General features: G+C 45.2%; 1 protein-coding gene across 1 annotated transcript in view; it reads left to right on the top strand.

The window, feature by feature from the left end:
* Positions 1–15139, top strand: part of Plxnc1 (plexin C1) — a 153200-nt gene that overhangs the window by 67045 nt on the left and 71016 nt on the right. The window contains exons 6-9 of the mRNA XM_051139846.1: positions 7464–7608; positions 11699–11786; positions 13964–14066; positions 14183–14278. Of these exons, the coding sequence (XP_050995803.1) occupies positions 7464–7608; positions 11699–11786; positions 13964–14066; positions 14183–14278 (432 nt within the window). The remainder of the gene's footprint in view (positions 1–7463; positions 7609–11698; positions 11787–13963; positions 14067–14182; positions 14279–15139) is intronic.

Raw genomic sequence — 15139 nt, 5'->3', positions numbered from 1 at the left:
TGGTGAGCATGGCTTCCCCAGCTGAATGACTGGTATAATGCAGACGGAAGGCAAGTAAAAGCTGAACCTTTGCCATCATGTAGACATGGTCCCGTTGTCCTGTCATACATCCAATACATAAGAACAACGCATCATGTAGACACGGTGCCGTTGTCCTGTCATACACCCAGTACATAAGAACAACGCAGCAAACAAATACAAAGAGAGCCAGTGACACGTGAAAAAACATATGACAGATATGGAGATAGAAAGGATTTCTTTGCAAAGCAACTTCATTCCTGGAGGGATGGTAGAGTGACTCTTCCACAAAGCAGAGTTAAAAATTTAGCCAGCACTGCTTCCGTCAACAGTTTCTCTTGTCCAGTCATACGAGGGGCAAGTAATAGAAATAATTTGGAATGAAATACAGAAAAAAAAATGTCACTGTTTACTAATCCTAAGTTGTTGCATATGCCCTGAATATATTTTATTTTAGAAGCTGTTCTAGGGTTGGAGGGTGTGAGCTGGTGGGAGAGCACACACTCAGCATGAGCGCGGCCCTGGTGTGATTCCCCAGGACCCTCTCTGATTTTTAAATTATCAAAAATTATGCAAATGAATAAATCTAATTACAGATGTTCAGTTAATACTCAGGAATCAACAGTCATACTGTGTGCCAGGCAAACACACTTTCAACTTCCATTCATTGAAAAAAAAAAAAAAAGGCCGCTTATAAAAAGTAAAAGAAGGTATTCAGGGACAAACTTCAGAAACAATGTGCATTGCTGCTACTTAAAAATCACTAAGAGACACTTGTTGGAGACAGTTAGCAAAAACAGGATCTTTTTTTTTTTTTTGGCTTTGCAACAGTTTATCTCAGCCATTGTTTTCCTTGATAGTAATTAGGTAGCAGAACAGTGGTCTACTGAGCCTTTATATAATTTGTCATGGTAGATCCTTATCAATTAAAAACATGAGTGTAAATAAACATGTAGAAGACACCTGTTTGCAAAGTGGGAAAAACATCGATGTGAGCCCATAAACATCCCATGTTTCTTACGAACAATTACTTCAACTTTTCTAGATTTTAAAATGAGTAGGGATTTTCTTTAATACTGGTTTTAATCTGGAATAATATGAACTGATTTAGAATTCTAAAACCTATATTTTTAAAAGTTTAGTTAGGCATTAGGGATGCCATTTAACTATAAACAAATACATAATTGCAAAATATAGTGTATGTTTGAACAGCAATGTATATAGTGCTGGATGCATGGCAACAGTAAGTCTCAATCTGTTCTGATCTTAAAATAGTGATGCAGACCCATAGAATACAACTCAGAAACAAGTATAAGAATTTTCAAGATCAGATGTTTTAAAATAAAAACAGCTAGAAGAATTTTATTAAAAAGCAGGGACTCACAAGTTAGGGAAACATTCACTTCCCGATGTACATTAAATGTAAGAATAGAATTCAGGTTTGGTGAGATGGCTCAGCAGTTAAGCAAGTTAAGCACTTGCTGCTCTTTCAGAGGACCAAAACTCAGCGTGTACACTGAGGGGCTCACAACCACCTGTAACCACAGTTCCAGGGGACCTGACACTCTTCTGGCCTCCATGAGCGCGCGCGCGCGCGCACACACACACACACACACACACACACACACACACACACACACACGTCATACACTCATACTCTCTCACACACACATACATGTAAATAAGAAAATAAAGTCCTTAAAAAATTAAGGAAAATCTAGGATAATTAAGTAATTTATATTTTAAAAATTCCACAGAAAATAGAATCAAACATCACATAATTTCAAAGTATGATAATTTTCTTAGCTCTGAAGTAGTAATGACAAAAGAAAAGTATCCGTACAGTTTACTTATAAAACAATCTTAGGCTGAAGTAGGCTCGGCAGTAGAGGTGTCGCCTAGCGTGTGAAAATCCCTGCTTTAAACTCCAATACTGGCAAAAAAAAAAAAAAAAAAAAATCTATACAAAAGGGAAAAAAAGAATTAACTAAACCATATGCTTCTGCTAAGTATTTGCCATAGCCCAAATCTCTTAAGACAATAAAGCTAGAGAAAAAAAAAAAAAAAAGAAAGAAAAAGAAAAAGATTAAGACACCAAAAATCAAGTGGTCAAAGGCATACATTCTCAGAGAGCAGGTTCAGGAAAGTAGCTATAAATATGGAAGTAGGTTCAACCTTGCTAGTTACGAAATAAATACAAATTAAAGCAATAATAAGTTATACTAACACCCAGTGGTGCTGATGCCAATTAGCACAACCTTTTTGGAAAGGAGGAAAGCGATTTGGCAGTATGCTTCAAAAGTAATAAATATATTCAGTTTGTTTAAATCGCTAATTCCAGGCATAGAATCCAAGGGAGCAACTTGAAAGAAGAAAACCCTACACATAAGCAGTAGCATTTATAGCATTAGAAGCCTGTTTGGCGATAAGGAGAAAAGTTAAGTAAAATAAAGTACTTGTATGTCAACATGATGGAATATTCTACAGCAGTGAGTTCTTCGGCCCTGTGTTTATTGCAGGCTAATTGACATTCCACCCCATGCCCTGTATCCTATCTGACACATTGTAGCATCCTCCCTCTTTGTTCGGCTATTTCAAGAACAGGCCACGAATCTAGGAAGAATTCTCATCCTGGGTTTATGAAGCCCTCTTAGTTACTTTTCTGTTGCTGTGGTATAAAACTGCCATGACCAAAGCAACTCAGAGAAGGAAGAGCTGGGCTTACGGATCCAGAGACATCAGAACCAGTCTGTGATGGCGGAGTGGGTGGCAACAAATGGTGGGCAGGGGTGGGAAGCTGGAAGCTTGTCCTGAGCTGTCACCATGACAGAGAGAGAGAGAGAGAGAGAGAAATGGTGCCACACTTTAAACCTCAAAGCCCACCCCCAACACCACCACCACCAAGTAATGAACTTCCTCCCGCAAAGGTGTACCACCTAAACCTCCTCCAAACAGTGTCACCAACTGGGGACCAAGTGTCCACACATTTGAGCTTATGGAACATTTCTTATTCAAATCTCTATGGAAGCCAGTGCTTTTTAACCACACTCACCTGGAATGCAGGGACACACACACACACACACACACACACACACACACACACACACACACACACACACACTCTGCCTGTCTGGCTCTGAGCTCCTCCTGCTGTACCTGAAGCAATGTACTGTCTCCTCTTTCCAGGCTAACCCCAACTGGCTTCTGCCGCAGTGTTTCCCTGACCCTGTTCTTGCTACGGTCACTGCTGACCTCCATGTAGCCATCCTAACGTCCTTATCATACTAGAATGATTGGCGGTATTCTTTTTAAAATGTATGTATGTATTTTATTTACTTATAAGTGTATATCAAATGCTTGTGTGTTGCTGTGCATGCCTAGAGGCCACAGTAGGGCAGCAGGTTTCCTCTTCTACCATTCTCCATTTGTTCCTTGTAGACCGGGTCTTTCCCTGAACCTGGGGCTCACATATTCTTGGCCTAGGCTGGAAAGCAGCAGTGATCCTTGTGGGGCCACTTGGCTTGAAGCTGGGGTTATAGGCGTCATCAGGGATGCCCAGCACTTTGTGTGTGTGCTGAGATCCAAACACCGGTCCTTATGATTGTGGAGCGCTTGATTGAAACTTCCTCTCCCATTGCCTTTGGCATGACACACCCTGTCTTAGTTCCTTTTCTATTGATGTGACCGAAATAACACGACCAAGGCAACTTAGAAATAAAGCCTTTAATTGGGCTTATAGTTTCAGAGAGGGATGGAGTATTAAGGCTTGATGGTACTAACAGCTTCCAAACTCCCAGTGACACGCCTCCTTCAACAAGGCCACACCTCCTAATCCCTCCCCTCCCCAAAATTCCACCAACTGGTGCCCAATTATTCCCATATATGATCCTATGAGTGCCATTGTCATTCAAACTACACAGAGCCTCTCCATTTCTCCTGATGTTCCAAACTCCTTGATGTTGCATCGCGTCTTGTGGACTCTTAAATCGATACCTCATGCCGAGTTTGGACTCGTTCTTTTTACTATACCTTGTCCGTACAATCTTATCCACTTCCACGGCTTCATATATCACCTGTATGTTTATATCTCCTTTGTGCCTAGCCCATGTTTATCCTCTGACCTTCAGGCCTATTTTGATATATCCTTTTGATGTCCTGCAAGGATCTTGAACTTGAGAAATACTCAAAATTGAAATCGTGACCTTCTACTCTACATTTCCCACCCCCTCAGCAAGTCCCGTGTCAGCCTTCATCCATCAATTTCCTCACCAATCCTTGCTTCTAGTCCTGTTCATCATGCCTCCAAACTGTTGCTCGAATCGGTCCAGCTCTTCCCGTTTCACTGTGCCCCTGTAGTCTGGGCCTCTGTCACGTCTTGATGCCATGTGACCCTCCAGTTTGAGGCTAGTGGGATGTCCGTCTGTCTGTTAGTCTGTAAACTCTCAAAGGACAGGGACTGCAGCCGTTTGCCTTGCTGGTTATTTGCTGCCTTGTGCAGCATTTGGCCATGTTAGGAGCTTGCTGTTTATTTATAGAGTAAATAAGCAGAATGGTTTGAGTTTTGTGAAAATTATGTGCGAGAACTGGAATGAAATGGGGAATAATTAAAGAGCTGATGAAAACAGGATTTAGAAAACCCCTTCTGATACTCTTGTTGAACTGATCAAGGAAATATGAGAAATATGTAGTTGTGCACCAGTGTGTGTGTGACATAGAATCATAAGGTAAAGAAAGCCAGCACGCCTGAGAGTTCAGCCTCCCGTGAAGATGAGCTAGCAAGAATGGGTTGGAGTTCATTCCTATGCCTATGTCTTCTAGAGCTTGTGGTGGCACATGCCTGATAACCCAGCTCCTCAGAAGGCTGAGGCAGGAGAAGTCAGCTGGGTGGCTTATGTAGATCAGAGGAAAAGTGCTTGCGCAGCTTGTACAAGCCTTTGGGTCCAATCCACAGTATCAGAGGATAGGTAGAAAATGTCTCCTATAGATGTTTCGACTTCAGGCCAGTTGAACTTGGGCTGAGAGAAATTGCCTTCTCCCAGCATGATTTCCATGGACTGTAAACACAATTGTTTTGAAAAAAATGGAGAGATTTAGGGTAGAGACTCAGCAAGCTAACGGGACCAAGAGAGACAGCAGAGACTTGGGTGGCAGAATAAAAAGGCTGAGTGGAGTGGCTCTGGTCCAGGTGGCCCAGGTCATTGCTCTCACCCCAGGTGAAAGGGTCACCTCATCTTCCACTGTAGCTTCCCACTCTCCCTACCAGGCTCCCTCCTATGCCTGACACCAGTGCATCCGCTATCACTCAGTTCCTTAACTTCCTTTCTTGACAGCAGAACGGGCTGCCTTGTTCCTCTAGATGTTTCATTTGGAGAAATTTACTTTCAGACTTTGAAATTTCAAGACTTTCTTTTCGTTCCTTCTACATGCACACTACGCCTCTGCCCGTACACACTCAGAAAACACTCTTCCTGTAAGTCTCATCAAGTATTTAACCACGCAACCACAGCTAATTTTAAAAGTAGATTGAGCTATTATTGTCTGATAGCATTCGTAGGAAGTAATAAAGAGGTGGCAAGGGTACCTTAACACCCGGAAGATCTGGGAACACCCTCTTAAATAAGCCGTGAACTACAGTCATTCGAATGAAAATAAAAATCCTCTGTTTAGAAATGTGGGGATGCATGTTTTGATGAAATGAATGTACACATTTGTTGTTTCAGTTGCACACACAAGTCACTTCAACGTCTTTTGGATGAGATAATTGTACATCTCAAACAGATGAATGATGTCTAGGAATTCCTATGAAAGTAAAGATAAATAAGGAGACATTTGCCTTATCAGACATTTAAAGTAGTAAAAACTTAGTGACACTGGGATGGAAGTAGGTCCATAGATTTTCGAACAGCGTATTTTAGGAAGCAGATTCCAAATATGTTAGTGTACACTAGAAAGAGGCTATTGTGGTGATCTGAATAGGAGTGGCCCCCACAGACTCATGTGTCTGAATGCCTGGCCATGGGGACTGGCACTATTAGGAAGCCTTGTTGGAGGAAGTGTGCCACTGCCGAGGTGGGCTTTGAGGTTATCTGTATGCTCAAGCTACTCCCAGTGTGTTAGACAGCCTCCTCCTCCTGCTGCGGCTGCTGCTGGTGGTGGCGGATGAAGATGTAAAACTCTCAGCCACCTCTCCAGCACCATGTCTGCCCACATGCTTCCGTGCTTCCCGCCATGATGATAATGGGCTAAACCTCTGAACCTGTGAAAATTAAATGTTCTCTTTTGGAAGAGTTGCCATGGTCATGGTATCTTTTTTCACAGCAAACCCTAAGACAGATATCTTGAAGGCTGGGGAGATGGCTCAGCAGTTAGAACACTTGTTGCTGATTTGATTCCCAGCACACACTTGCCAGCTCATAACCGTTTGTTCCAAGGGATGGTGCCTTCTCACTTCCATGGACCCCAGACGCATACAGATGTGCAGATAATACATTCATACACATGAATAAATCTAAAAAAGTTTTCTGAAGTGATACCTTGGTTTAGTGGGGAAAGAGGTCTCGTTGTTTAGTAAATGGTTAGAACAAAGCTAATTCGCCATCTGAATAAAAATGAAATTGGACTTTTATCCTATACTAAAAATAAAAGTTAAATAAATAAATAAAATGATAAGGATGATGGAACAGTTTAATCCTTGTCGGAAGGCTAGGGTTTAAGAAGCATTTTATAGTCAAAACGAGAACAAAGCAAGATATACCCATATATACGTGATTACATAAAGAGATGCTGTAAAAGGTAAGAGATTGTACAAACAAAAGCAAAGGCAGACAGTAGATTATGAGAAAGTATGTTTTAGAAATATGACAGATGAGGGTTAGTATCTACACGGTGCAGAGAGTTCTTAAAAGTTGATAATACAAATATAGAGAGCTGAAACGTGGTCAAAGGCATCTTTCTTTACACCAGCTCTCTAGGGTGTGGCAGATTTTGTCTTAGTCAGGGTTCCTATTGCTGTGAAGAGACACCATAACTACGGCAACTCTTACAAAGAAAAACATTCAACTGGGGCTTGGCTCACAGTTTCAGAGGTTTAATCCGTTATCGTCATGGCGGGAAGCATGGCGGCATGTCGGCAGACGTGGTGCTGGAGAAGGAGCTCAGAAGTCTCGATTCATAGGCAGCAGGGAAGAGACAGTGAGCCGCACTAGGCCTGGCTAGAGCTTCTGAGACCTCAAAGCCCACATCCTGGTGATGCGCATTCTCCAACGAAGGCCACGCCTACTCCAACAAGGCCACACCTCCTAATAGCGCCAGTCCCTCTGAGCCTATGGGGCTATTTTAATTCAAACTACCACACAGGTCTACAGGTGACTTCCCATAAGGCTTCAGGAAGGATTAGCAATGATACACAATCAACCACATGATGTGTGTCTTTCCCCCCTGCACAGACCACGGTGACCATTGTGGGAAGTTTCTCTGCAAGACACTCGGAGTGCGTGGTGAAGAACGCAGACACAGGCAAGCTGCTCTGCCAGGGGAGAAGCCAGCTGAACCGGACCTGTGCCTGCAACATCCCCAACAGACCCAGCTACAGTATGTGGATTCCTCTGCGCATTGTTAGAAAGTCAGGGAGAAAGAGCACCGCCGGAGTTCAGTTACCAGTGATCGGGATAGTTCCCCTCCTGTCTCTGTCACTCTGCTGCTACCTCTGGTTCCCACCTGGGTCTTCACACCTGCGCCGTCTCCTGTGTCGACTTCAGCACCTCACTCTCTGATGTGGCTGGGGGAGAGATGGAGGAGGCTGCATTGGTTAGGAGAGCTTAGGAAAGCTAGAAACCACTGGGCTGAGTCTTAATACGTTCATTGCATTCATTCATTCACTCATCCATTCATTCATTCACACAGGAAGTGTGAACATCTGGGTTCACGGGAACCTGCAAACAGATTAAGCTGACCCTTGCTTCAGGATCCTTATAACCTGTTAGGGTTACACCGTAGTGTATAAATGTTGGCAGGCGATGCAGTGTATAAATGTAGGGATATGATGTAGTTTATAGATTCTGGGAACCTATAGCCATTAAGGCATCTAGTGTCTTAGGGTCTCATTGCTGTGAAGAGACACTATGGCCATGGCAGCTCTTTTAAGGGAAACATTGCACTGGGACTGGCTTCCTGTTTCAGAGGCTCAGTCCATCACCACCATGGCGGGAAGCATGGCGCAGTGCAGGCAGACATGGTCTTGGAGAAGGAGCTGAGAGCTCTACAACGGGATCCACAGGCAGCAGGAAGAGACAGTGTGCCACACTAGGTCTTGCTTGAGTTTATGAGACCTCATAGCCCACCCTAAGGACATAATTTCTCCAACAAAGCCACACCTACCCCAACAAGGCCACACCCTCCCAATAGCACTGGTCCCTATGAGCCTATGGGGCCATTTTCATCCAAACCACCACACCTGGGGCGGGCAAGGATTCCTTCCTGGAGTGACTGGTGTCAATCTTAGAAGGATGAGGATGAGGATACTTAAAGCCAGAGAGAAAGGAAAAGGTATTCTAGCCAGAGACCAGCTTGGGTGCTACATGAAGAGAAAAGGGCTTAGATTGAAGAATGAAAAAAAAAAAAAAGGCTCTATATGAGTAAGGACCACAGAAGGCCCCCTGGAAGGTCTAAGCTGCAAGCTGCGTAGTCAGATTCATTAGAAGAAAGACACAGCTGTGGGTTATCTATCCCTCTCGCTGGACTAGAAGGTAAGCCCCAAGGGGCAGGAACTTTGAAAAGTTCATGGCTGTTCCTAGAACTGTGTCTGGCCAGTGAGTCCATTTGTAATCAGCAAGTTTTTAGCAAGTGGATGGAGAGATACCTGGCGACACATGGAGGAAAACAAACGACCGAAACCCTCAATTCCTAAAGAGCACCTAATAGAAAAGCCATCACAGTGATCCAGATAAGAGGGCTGGAATTAGAGGCAGATGGGTGTGAAGAGGGGGCTCAACAGAGGATTCCCGAGTCTGTTAAGATGGAAAAGACTTGAAAGAGTTAAGGTGATGGTGGAGGTGTCCTGGGATGTGTGGCGTGAGCATATCGGAGCTGTGTGAGATGCTTGTGAGCAGTAGAGTTAGTATTGAGTGATGTGTGGTCAAGCAGAAATTTACTGCTCGTAGTTCCAGAGGTTGGGGGCTCCCAATGACGGCGTCGGATGATTCGGTGCCTGAGAAAGGCTCGCTCTCTGTCTGCTTTGGCGATAATGCCCCACCCTCTCTTATAAAGACACAATGCTATTCACCAGGATGACCGTCTCATGATTTAACTACTTGCCAGAAGCCCCACTTCGTAACACTATCAAACCGAGTATTTAATTCCCAGATAAAAATGTTTGAGGGTGTTCCCAAACTGTGAGGCCAAAGCACTCAATTGACCCTTCACCACTCAAGAAGGAATGTGGTGTACAAAGCCAGAGGCATGATGTACTGTTATCCCTTGCAGCTACTGGGTCTGGATGCTTTAAAAGTATTCTTGGTTTTCTACCTTTGTCACTAGTATGCAGTCTTTAAAATGCACTTCTGGTTAAACTGGGTTGTAAAGATGCAAATCTTGGTCACATGTAAACTATGACTCTGAAGTATCCAAGACAAACTTCTAAAGCTAACTGGTGGCATTAGAGCCTCCAACAGTTGCTGTCCCTTCCCCTACCCTTGGCTGAATGCAACAAATTCAATTGTCCACCTTTTTGTGCTCAGCTACCTAAAGCCATTGACAAAATTTAGTTGGTGGGCTCTCTCCCGCCCCCTCTCTCTTACTGTGTGTGTGTGTGTGTGTGTGTGTGTGTGTTTGAGTGTTGAGACAATGTCTCACTATGTAGCAGATCCTCCTGCCTCAGTCTCTTGAGTGCTAGAATTTTATATGTATGTATATTCGTATGTACACACACACACACACACACACACACCATTGTGTCTAGTTTCATGGTCTGTTTTGGCTGGCCTTACCCCTACTGTCAAGTCCTGTTTCCTATATACTTTGAAACACTGGAGAAAGGTCACCTCTCCCGTACAGCCTTGCTAGTCTCCTCCTGCTCCAATCTTCCCAGTCATTCCGTCACACCCTGGTTCCCCACAGGTACCCCTGTCCTGTACCCAAACGCTACATGGAGTTCACACCGCTCACATGATGTCCCCTTGACTTCTGTGTCATCTTCACCTTGGCCATTTTACCTCTTCTAGGAGAACCGCAAGTGCTTCCAGAGGGCATAGCGTGAATATTCATTTCCCTGAGAAGTTTCTGAAGTGTTGGGCACGGTTGGCGCTCAGTAAAGTCTGACTTCTGTAGGCATCCTCCCTGGGCACTTGTCAATTCTATGGAAATGTATTTTCCCCGAGAGTCCCTCGGTGCTGAATGGCCATGTGTTCATTGCACTAACATGCATCAAGTGTCTATTCAGGTGCTCCTGCCGAGAGGTCATGTCAGCCCTCCAGACCTCCTTGTCTTTAGAACAGAAGATTATCATTTCACATAAGCCCACTTCACGTGAGCAGAATGTTACATGGGGTTCTAGCCATCCCAGTGAGTCTTTGTGCTGGAGAGAAGCATCTCTGCGCAAGAATCCTTAGGCTTTGTGAACAGCACACTGGTAAGGCTTCAGGGAGGAACTTGGGGATGTCCTTCATCCCCAAAGTCAGGTCAGTTCTCGAGATGTCAAGACTTCCATTTAATAAGCCCAATATACTATTCCCCATGAATACCTGTACATATGAGAATAGTAATCCCTCTGTGTTAGCACTGGTCCTTGCTTGGGTGTAATAGGACTTGAAGGGTGTTGCTGTGGACCATGGTACCCAAAGGATAGTCTGTATGCTCACTCTGTCGGGAGGGGCATGATAATATACAGGCTCCGAGACCGACCTCGGATCTGCTGAGTCATAGTGTCTTGGACAATAGCCCTGGTATGGGTATTTCCCTAAAGCCCCTGTGATTCTGATCAACAGCTGGGTTGGAGTATGGCTGCCTCAAGACCCGGCATCAAGGTTTAAGAGATACCGAAAGGAGCATTTCTCAACTGCTAACTTTGCATAGGTTTTTAGCCTCCCCCCCCCTCCACTCCCCGTTTTTATTCTTTCAACCAATGGATATGATTTTTCCAAAGCAAGCCAGAAAACCTTCATTTGACAGCAGCTGACTCCAAGGAGATCATTGAGCCTCACCCTCAGGGCATTGAGGGTTTGTTAGGTAAATATTTGCAGAGTACGGAGTTTTTCCTGAAGGTGCCGGGGTTTCTTCTTCTCCGACATGCTGGCGTTCATATCCTAGGCACTTCTTGTTCGTTGACTTGTTTCATTCTTGTGCCTTGGCCAATTACAAGCTGAGGTAGTGATCCCAGCGAGAGCATGGGCTGTAAATGGGCTGTAAAATGGCTTTTCCCGGTGATTATCTGTGGGAGCCTTGGAGCACTAGAGTCAGGCTCAGTCTGTTTGGAGGCTTGTGCTGTGCACCGCGGCTGCCTGGCATGAATGGCCCACAGGGAAGGAGCCACATACTGATTGAAATATTGGTGAACAGCTGGCACGCCCCTGCCCTCTATGTAGAAAAGGCAAGAATATTTCTTTCTTTATTTTTGCGTTTGCAGCTACGCTCGACTGTGGCAGGGACCTGCCATAAATGACTTCTTTTCCCACTTCCTTCCCTCCAGATGTCTTAGTGATCAGCGCGACCTTCTCCTTCCCGACCTGGAACTTATCAGAAAGATTCAACTTTACCAACTGTGCATCGCTGAAAGAGTAAGAGATCAGCTTCAACACTTAAACGTTCTCATTGCTTTTAATTTATTTGTTCTAATCCTCAATTTCCTCGAGAACTCTTTTGCGGGCTAGAACTTTCCGAAGTGCCTTTTGGAGCATGGCCTAACGGGAGCTAGGAGAGCCACTGAGGTAATAAGCTGTGTTCGCTCATTCAAGCCCTAAGAAGAAAACTGGAGCAGCTGAGGAGAGCGCGCATGCGCCTACATGTCCCTATCAACAGGGAAAGGCGTTTTCCCCAGAGCTAGAGGACCCCTGAAGTAAGGACCAAATAAGGGGGGATCACTAGGCCCTCCCATAATGCAAATGGCTTCTTGGCCAGAGTAATAAGACCTGAGCGTGAGGAGAAGTTGAAGTCTGCCTCACCAAAATGGCACACTCATCTTGTTCTCTGTGGTGCCAGGGAATCAAACTCTGGGCCCTGAGCACGCGAAGGAAGTGCTCTGCCACTTAGCTACCCTATGGTCATTAGTGGCCCCATTCAGTTATGAACCCTTTGGGTTTGGACCACAGCTCCCTCCTGGCTTCCTAAAGCAGAGAGAAGACAGAGGAAAATAGATTTGTCAGAGGCCCACCCTCTGAAGCTGTGACAGAGGACACGTAGAGGGGCTGGATTATCAGAGGTCTGCTGTTCACTCTCAGGTGTGACTGGCCAACAGCACATGAGAACACATCATCTTCACCAAAGAGGTGCATTGGAAGGTCCCACAAATGGGGAGTCGGTGATATCTAAGAAACAGAACAAATTTAGGGAAGGAAAATAGAAATCTTGCTATTTTGAAAGCCTTCAACTCTCTTATACAAGAAGGCGAGGAAGGGTTGAGGCAGCCAGATGGATTTAAGGACACCCCAAGAAGATCTACAGAGTAAACTGACCTGGGCACACGGAGGCTCACAGAGACGGAGCCACCAACCAAAGAGCACGCGTGGGCTGAACCGAGACCCCTCTGCACATACGTGGCAGAACTGCAACATAGTCCTCATGTGGGTCCCCTAACAATGAGATTAGGGACCAGTCGGTCCCCCTGCCTCTGACAGAGGATACACTTGGACCCTATGAGACTTGATGCATCAGGGTAGCTTAGCACTTCTGGGGCAGGGGGTTGCGGGGGGGTAGGGAGGAGGCTGCGATCAGGCTATAAAAAAAGGAAAATTTTTTTAAAAATCAAGGAAAAAGAGCTTTCAACTCAGCAAACAGGAAAAAGGAAGAGAGAATGAAATAGAACTTACGAATGCAAGGCAAATTTAAAGATGGCTCTCTGTAGTGCCCAGGCAAATGACTTATTCCAGGTCCCACAGCCAGGACTTCCACCAACCAGGGACAGTGCCTCTTTAGGGAGCTACTTGAGGGAGAGGCTCCCTCCCTGAAAGGAAATCTTTTTCTGCCCTCAGGAAACCACCCTCTGTAGGCTAGGCCCTCTGAAGCATATATGAGCACCAGCCTAGGTGCCCCTCCCTCCTTGTAAGGTTTCTTCTGGAATCCCGTGGACAGTTTTCCAGCCCAGCTCCAAATCGTTCTTCTATGACTACCATCTCATCCTTTGCTCTGACCGCTCTTTACGCATGCTCCTCAAGTCCTCCACAGTTACCCACGCACAATGGCTTCTTCGATTAGTAGACAGGGGTCTTCCGTCCTCCGTTGTAAAGCCAAGAGCGGCGCCCCGCCCTCTCTGCCTGCCAGGTAGTGCTCGGCGTGGTTGGCAGCACGGCTGCTCCCGCGCATGCACGAAGGCTTGCTGATCTGCTGAGTGGCAGTAGGGAGGGGAAGATCTATCTTTAGGGAGCTTTACCTGAGGGTGGACAAATAGCAACCAGGTTCAGAATCAGATTCCGTGGTTTCCCCGTTATCAACAGACCAGCAGGTGACCCCAGCTTCAGGTCTCCATGGCAACACCTCTGTGAGTGTGATGACAGTCTGTCGACTTACAGGGCTTCCCAGAGAAGGACACAAAGCCTTACTCTACTCCAACCTCAAAGGACCATCCTTTCTCCCTCTGTCCATCCTAGACTATCCAAAGATTTTATTATTATTACTATTAATAGTAATAGTATTCCTATTCACTTACGTTCTTAACATGTATCACCACAGAGGGAAAATCCTAGAATATGAACAGTTCCCCCAAAATACAGGAATTAAGTTGGTTTTTCCATGTTGCTAGATGCCCAGCATGTATCGGAATTGGCTGTGCCTGGTGTAAACGTGACAGAAAATGCATCCATCCCTTCGCATCCTGCGACCCGTCAGATTATGAGAGGAACCAGGTAAGGTGGCGTTAGAGGTGTTATGAGGTGTGTCAGAAGCACGTGCCTGTGTGCACACAGACCCAGCCCTTACTGTGCGCGTCACTCTGAAGCTGAAGGGATGTTCTCCCATGTAGGATCTCTGTCACGGTGCTATGGAGAGACCGCCCACGGGATCAGGAGCAGGAAGAGTCGAGGAGAATAAGAGCAACAGAACCGACCGGGCTTCAAAGGTCAGACTCGACTTTTGTGTTGATAACGGGAAAGCAAAATCCCCTTTCGACGACAACTCCTACTGCTTTGAGTTTCTTTTTTAAAATTCTTACTTACAGCCCCAACTCCCACCCCCGCACACACATACACCTTTTTTTTTTTTCTTTCTTTCTTTCTTTCTTTCTTTCTTTCTTTCTTTCTTTCTTTTTTGGTTCATTTTTTAAAACCAAGTTTCACATAATTGGCTCAATCTATCAAAGGCTTCACATTCACACAAATTAAAACTTTGTAATTATGAAAAATGATGCTGTTCCTGTAGAAGTGAAATTGTAGAGGTGACTTTGTGGCTCACTGGGGAAAGTGTGGCATCCAGCTAAAGTGACTTCCGTTCAAACCCAGATACTATGATTTCACTGATGATTGGCATGGTGTGGGGGGTCAGGGTGTATGCAAAACCGGCAAAATGGCCTTGTTTATTTATTCATTTTTTAATTTTCTTTGCGGAGTTGATGGAGCCCATCATTAATAGTGCCAAAATTAGAATGGCCACAGAATGCTCATCTCTCTTTCCTCTTCTCAAAAGTGCCACATTCTTTCCCATGAAGTTTTCCTGGAAACCTTTCTTGCTTGCTTCATAGCTATAATCACCACGCTCTACACATCTCTCACGTGCGAACAGAAGGGCTGCGAGCATGTGAGTATCCCTGAGCAGGAAGGACACATGTGGCTCGGCTCTGTTTAGTAGTTCACTGCTGCCTTGCCTCAGTTGACGTGAGTTCACGAAGTGATTACCTGTGGTGACGAACGCACGTGCACCCTCCCTCCCTCCCTCATTCTCTTCCCAGTCTGCCAGGAGCAGACAAATTAAGAACAGCCCTGGA

Source organism: Acomys russatus, chromosome 31 (assembly GCF_903995435.1).
Source record: "Acomys russatus chromosome 31, mAcoRus1.1, whole genome shotgun sequence".
NCBI classification, from domain to species: domain Eukaryota; kingdom Metazoa; phylum Chordata; class Mammalia; order Rodentia; family Muridae; genus Acomys; species Acomys russatus.
Note: the sequence above shows the minus strand (reverse complement) of the source record. Positions and strands in the feature narration are given on the sequence as shown.